At 70.4% G+C, this 6159-nt stretch overlaps 2 protein-coding genes across 3 annotated transcripts; one reads left to right on the top strand and one right to left on the bottom strand.

Annotated features, from left to right (window-relative positions):
• The first annotated feature begins 1484 nt into the window (after positions 1–1484).
• On the top strand, positions 1485–3136 carry H696_01885. 2 transcript variants are annotated; one of them, XM_009495785.1, is made up of 3 exons: positions 1485–2033; positions 2501–2938; positions 3068–3136. In XM_009495785.1, exons 1-2 carry the CDS (start codon positions 1636–1638, stop codon positions 2892–2894), a joined length of 792 nt encoding a protein of 263 aa, XP_009494060.1. In that variant the 5' UTR covers positions 1485–1635; the 3' UTR covers positions 2895–2938; positions 3068–3136. The 2 variants fall into 2 exon arrangements, with proteins under 2 accessions (XP_009494060.1, XP_009494061.1); XM_009495786.1 differs by having other exon boundaries at positions 2501–3136.
• A 161-nt stretch (positions 3137–3297) lies between these two features.
• Positions 3298–4722, bottom strand: H696_01884 (hypothetical protein; the record flags this gene model as incomplete). Its single annotated transcript, XM_009495784.1, has 1 exon — positions 3298–4722. One exon carries the CDS (start codon positions 4720–4722, stop codon positions 3298–3300), a length of 1425 nt encoding a protein of 474 aa, XP_009494059.1.
• Positions 4723–6159: the final 1437 nt, after the last annotated feature.

The following is a 6159-nucleotide window of genomic DNA, read 5'->3' as shown; positions in this document are numbered from 1 at the left end:
GGGGGCGCAGAGGGGGAGATCGGCCGTGTGACGGGGCCAGCCCGCACAGCGCGCCGACCGCGGGCAAACACAGCGCGCCGGCTAAGTCGAGAGGGGCGCATGAGATCACTGGCCTCGGGGCCGCGCCGCGCCCCCTGGGGAGCACCACGGGCGGGCCCAAAACAGGCATGATGCCCCCCCCCCCCGCCCCCCCCCGGGCCCCTGGGCAGGGAGGCGTGTGCCCGTGCCGCGCCCCCCACTCGGAACTCCTCTCGCGCCCTGTGTGTGCGCAGTGTGCAAGTACACGACACGTTTCTATCCCCCGCCGCGCGCGCGCCGCCCCCCCCCCCCCGCGTCCTGCAGGGGGGATGGCGCGGGGAGCCCGCCCCGCCCGGGGTTGGGCCCTCTTCTCCTTCGAGAAGCCTCGCCCCCCTCAGGTGCGTCAAATGTGTGCGGCAATAAAAAAGGATGTTTTTTCGGTCGGATAGATCGCTGGCGCCTGGCGCCCCCAGCATCTGGGGGTGCGGGGGGGGGGGGGAATGGGGGCGAGCCGGACCCGTCCGAGGCCCAGGGCCTGGGGCCTGTGCAGCCGGCAGCTGCCCCGTCGACCCCCCGTCATTGTGGTGCCTCTTTCGCCGGGCGAAAGGGCGGAGGAGGGCGGGACGGGGCGGGCCGCACGCCGGTGCGCCCGCGCCCCCGCGCCTTGGCCAAGCAGCATCCCCCCGGCGTGCGCAGGGGGGACCCGGCTCTCTCTCTCTCTCGCAGAGCGCAGACGAGACGCCCCCGCCCCGGGCCCGCGAGCCCCAAGTGCGTGGTCAGCCGGAGGCTGAAAACGTGGGCAGGCCGCCCGTGCGTCAACTCTCTTCTAGCATGTTCCCCCCGGCCCGGCCCGGCCCGGCCCCCAGCGGCCCGCGCCCCCGTCCACAGGCAGCAGCCGGCTCCCAGGCGCGGAGCTGGGCAGAGGGGGCTCCACAGCAAGGGACTAGGCGCGCGCGTGGGTGTCCCGGCCCGCCGCCGCCGCCGCCGCCGCCCCCCTGGGCTGTCCGGTTTTAGTGCGCCAGCGCGATCACCCCCCCCCCCCCCCACGACCGGGGTAGGATCCACGCATGGGGGGGGGGGCGCGAGCGCGCTCCTCGGGCCGCGGTCCTAAAGCCATCCAACGGGCGACGTGACTCGGCGGGGCTGGTCACCCCTCCCCGGAGGCGCATGTGACCAGGCGGCGACGCGACGTGCCGGCGATCTCCTTCCCCGTCCAGCCGCCATTTCTCGGGCTGCGCCCGGCCCGGAGAGAGCACTCCCGGGGGCGGGGGGGGGGAGGTCGGAGCCGATCTCCGCAGGCCTGCCGTCCTCTCCGTCGGTCGGGCCGAGATTGCGCGGCGCGTACACGGTCTTCCGCCCGGGTGTGGGTGGGCTCTTCTTTCTTTTCGGCCAGCCTGATTGGGATAGATCGCGAGAGACGACGCGAGAGCCCCCCCCCCCCCCCGTTCCACTCTCTGTCTCTGTCTCTCTCTCTCTCTCTCTCTCCCCCCCCCTTCCTCCTTCTCTTGTGGTGTCCCCCACTTCCACTTGCTCCCCTCCGCCTCCTGGACCCCCCCCCCCTCTTGCCATACCGCACTGGCCTTTTTCTCCTTCGCACGGGGCCGAGTAAATGTGCTGATGTCGCCGCACCTGGCCGCCAAGTTGGCGGATGCCGGCGCTGCCGGGCCGGCGACCCCCTCGGCCGGGGGGGCACCGGCCTCGAAAAACCAGTTTCGCGCGACCATCCGCGATCCCCTGGTGACTCTGGCGCAGATCGTGGCCCTGCAGTGTGTTTTCTACGTGGCCTTCGGCCTGTGCGTGGCGGTGCTGGCATTGGTTTATGGGTCGCTGCTGGGGCCGAGCCACGCCGGGCCGTGGTACACCGCCACTCCCGGGGCCACCGGGGCGGGCCCCGGGGGCCGAGCCCTGACCGCTGGCCTGGAGTTGGCTTGGCTCTTCGACTCGCGGGTCATGCGTTTCAGCTCGCCGCTCGGGTGGCTGGTGGCCTTCGCCCAGCTGGCGGCGTGTGCGCTGATGTGCGTTGCTGCGCTGCCTCCTCCTCCTCCTCCTCCTCCTCCTTTGCTCCACCCTGCTGCCATTAGTTTGATGTGTCCGTGTGCCTGTGCGTCTGTGTGCCCGTGTGCCCGTGTGCCTGTGTGCCCGTGTGCCTATGTGGCTTTGTGGGGGCTTGTGTGCAGCCAGGCGGCGTTTGGCTTGTGCGCATGTAATTGCGTCTGTCTCAGTTGTCCGGCTCCCCGTGCGCGTGCCAGGATCACACACATACCCACACGCGTATATACACGCACAAACACACGCGCGCGTGCACACACACATATCCACACGCATATATACACGCACACACACACACAGACACACACAGACACACACAGACACACACAGACACAAACAGACACACACACATGCACACGCACACACATATGCACATACAGCCGTCCGCTCGGTGCTGACCCGGGCTCTCCCACCCACACCACCCAACACGCAGTTCCATCACCTTCCCTCAGATCGTTGAGCGATCCAAGAGTTGTCTGGATTTCGTGGCCACCATGTACATCATCCACATGGTGGCGTGCTTCCTGTTCCCGGCATCAGCGCTCGGGCCGCCTGGAACACCATTGCGCGGCCCGCCCGGGCAGATCATCCTCCCGGGCACATCGTCCGGGTCGTCGTGGGCCTCCTCCTCGACGACCGGGCAGGCCGGGTTGGGGATCGGCCACACGCTGTTCATCTTCCCCATCTCCGGGCTCTGGTGGGCCACGGCCCTGGTGGGCTTGGTTGTGTGCACCCTGCTGGCGGAGCGGCTGTGCATCGCGCGCGAGCTCGAGCCCATCAGCTTCAACTCGGCGGCCGACCAGCATGGCAGCGGCTCGCCGGTGTAGGCCCCGGCTGCCGCATGCTTGTGCCTTGCCGCGGCTGGTGTGGTGTGCGTTGGGTTCCTCTCTCTCTCTCGCGCGCGAGGGCCGGACCCGTGTCGGCCGGCCCCTCTTCCTCTCCTGCGCGCCGCATTCTCACCCGTGAAATGGCCCGACACGCTGGCTGACCCCCTCCTCAGTTCGCGGTTTCCCTCTTCCCCCCCTCCCCCCCTGTAATATATGTCTTCCTACTGTGAGCCTGTGAGCGGGGCTTCAATTGTCCAGGTCTATTTTTGTGCGGATGTGGCCACCATGGCGGCGACTGTCCCCATGGCGGTATGGCGGTGGCGATGTCAGCCAGCGTGTATGGATATATATATATATATGTGCGTGCGTCCGTGCATGCGACTCCGGTCTGGCCGCCAGACTGTCAGGCGTCCGGGTGGAAGACCTTCTTGGTTCGGACGCGCTCGGCTCGCCACAGGCAGACAACCACCCATGCGGCGGACACGACACTCAGGCCAACAACCACCATCAGCGACACGGCGCCCAAAATGAGGGCCGCCGGGCCGTAGAACCCGTCGAACACCCAGGCCACGTCGGCCAGGAAGGTGATGATGGAGCTGAAGAGCAAGACCCCGGCGGCGGTGCTGGTGACCAGGTACCACGCGAGGGAGAAGAAGCGCGCGGTGAGGGTGCGACCGCGCTCGCGGCGGCGCTGGGCCTCGGCACGCAGGAGCGGCCGCCGGGCCCGGAGAACCAGCTCCAGGATCATGAATGCGGCCACCAGGCCGGCCAGCAGGGTGACCCAGGCCAGGGAGGGGATCATGCCGGGGCCGGCGGTGCTCTCGGTGGACCAGGGGTCATATGTGCACCGGGTGCCTGGGAGGCGATTGTACGCGCACTGCCAGCAGGCCAGGGTACCGGTGGTGGCCGGGGCCACGGCCAGCATCAGGGCCAGCGGCTGGGCGGCCATGGCCGATTGCAGGATCAGCCAGAGCGCCGCGCTGAAGCGGGCATCGCGCAGCCACACCCCTCGCAGGCCGACCCCGGCGATGGCCACCACGGCCCCGGCGATGGACAGCCACATAATCATCAGGGTGTCCAGGCCGCGCAGCGGCCGGGTGGCCATGATGCGCCCGGGCGGCCCGAGGTCAAAGTGGCAGGTGGTGGCCTGGGGCAGCTCCTGGGCCAGGAAGAAGGCCAGCCGGCCTTCGAGGTAGTGCCAATCCAGGCCATGGGGGGCCGGGGCCGGGGCCCAGCCATTCGGGTCGCGGACCTCCTGGTCGCCCTCCTGCGGCTGGGGCGCATGCGGGGTGGGGCTCGGTGCCGGGGTGGGGCCCGAATCGGCCGACGAAGCCCCGGGGGCTGGGCCATGGGAGGGGGCCGACTCCGCCGAAGAGGCGGAGGCGGAGGCGGAGGGGGCGGAGGCGGAGGGGGCGGAGGCGGTCGAGGCCCCGGCTCCGAAGGTCCTCCGGGGCGGGGGGGACGCCGGCACGCGGAGGGTCATGTCGTCGATCTCGCGGGTGACCTTGGCCGAGGCTATGCCTAGTGCCGACTCGGGCGGGGCCCCGCAGAGAAAGGCGCTGTCCGATCGGCCGCGCCAGAGACACGCGTCGGCCGAGGGGCCCGGGGGGTGGCCCCCGGCGTCGGAGGCCGCGGTGCGGATGCGCGCCGGGAAGAGGTTGAGCGGCGCCGGGGCGGTGACCAGGGCATTGGCGTGGATGGCCAGGCCGCGGTAGAGCACCAGGCTGGCGGTGATGGCCATGCCGGACAGGGCGATGGACAGCAGCCACTTGGTCATGCGACCGGCGGTCCAGGGGACCGGCTTGGAAACGAGGGAGAAGACGCCCATGGTGTATCCGGGGGCTGTGTGTGTATGTGTGTGTGGGTGTGTGTATGCGGGGGAGGAGGAGGCGGGAGCTAAGCGAAAGAGTGGCCTCCGGGTGGCTGGCCGGAGGCAAGGTGGGCGTGGGCGTGGGGCGTGGGGTTTGCGGGGGCGCGGAACAGAGCTGGAGTGGTTTCGGGCTGTGTGCTCAGGAGCTGGCAGCGCAGTCGTGCGCCGCGGCGGTCGGTCTTGGGATAGGGCGACTCGTGGCCCCGGCCCTGTCCCTGCTTGTGCCTCGGAGAGGGGGGGGGGGGAGGCTTGGCCGGAGTTTGCCGTGGACCGGTGGCCGCGCGGTGCCCGGCTCGGCTGGCGCGGGCCTAGCGCCGGGGCCCAGATCGGCCGGAGAATCCGCCTGGCTGGGTGGCTGGGTGGCCAGCGGCAGCCTCTTGTCGAGTGGCTTGGAGTGGCCACCGGCGTCCGGGACCGCCAGCCGGCTCGGCTGCCCTCGGCCGGATGGGTTTCACCATGGGCTTCATGCCGAGGGCCCCGCACCGGCAGGATCTGCTCCTGCTGCTTTTCGCGGAGGGGCATATGGGCGCTGGCTGGCCGGCTGGCTGGGTGAGTGGTTGCCGCGCGAGCAGGTGCCCCAAGGGCAGCAATATAAACAACCCGAGCCCTGTTCGGCTGCTACCGAAGCTGGCCCCCTCTCGGCGGCCGTGCAGAGGCAACCTCCGTGCGGGGCGCGGGCGCCCCTCCCCCCCACGCGAGGGCCTTCTGTCGGATGGCCTGCGCGATTGGCCGATCGGAGGCGAGGCCAGGAGAAAGGGGAGGGAGGAAAAAAAAATAAAGGCTGTCCCCATATCCCGCAGGCAGGACCAGGCGGAGGGCATGCAAAGTGGCGCACTGCCCCCTGCCCAGGATCGAGGGAGGCGGGCCGTGCGGCGGCGCCGGCTCCGGAGGTCCCGATCGGGCCCCTGGCCGCGAGATCTGTGCGCTGCCCCCTTCCGGACTGGCGATCTTCTCGCAGCTCGCGGGGGGGGGGGGGGGGGGGGGCGCGGGCCAGGGCCAAGGAATCCGATCAAGCCGGCATGCGAAAATAAGACAAAAAAAGCAGCAGAAAAACAGTTCACGTTCCGGCTTGGGCGGGGCAGGAGGGGCGCCGCGGCGCCCCGCAGCGGCGCGCACATTGGACAATGGCCACCATTTGCGTTGGCTGGTGGTGGGGAGGCTCTGGCCCCGGGCGCTTGTGTCGGTGTTCGCGCGTCCGGGTGTGACCGGTGGATCACGGGGCCCGGGGCATGTGCGCCGGCACTTGGCCCTTGTTGACAAGACGGCCCGGGGGGGGGGGGGATGTTCGTTCGCGGGCGGGCGGCCGGCCGGGCAAGACACACCCCGCCGCGGGATGCCACATCTTCCGGCGAGGGGATTGTGAGGCCGCGGCGCGGTCCGGAGCCCGGCAGAGGC

The sequence above is a fragment of the Fonticula alba genome, assembly GCF_000388065.1.
Source record: "Fonticula alba strain ATCC 38817 unplaced genomic scaffold supercont2.3, whole genome shotgun sequence".
NCBI lineage: Eukaryota > Rotosphaerida > Fonticulaceae > Fonticula > Fonticula alba.
Note: the sequence above shows the minus strand (reverse complement) of the source record. Positions and strands in the feature narration are given on the sequence as shown.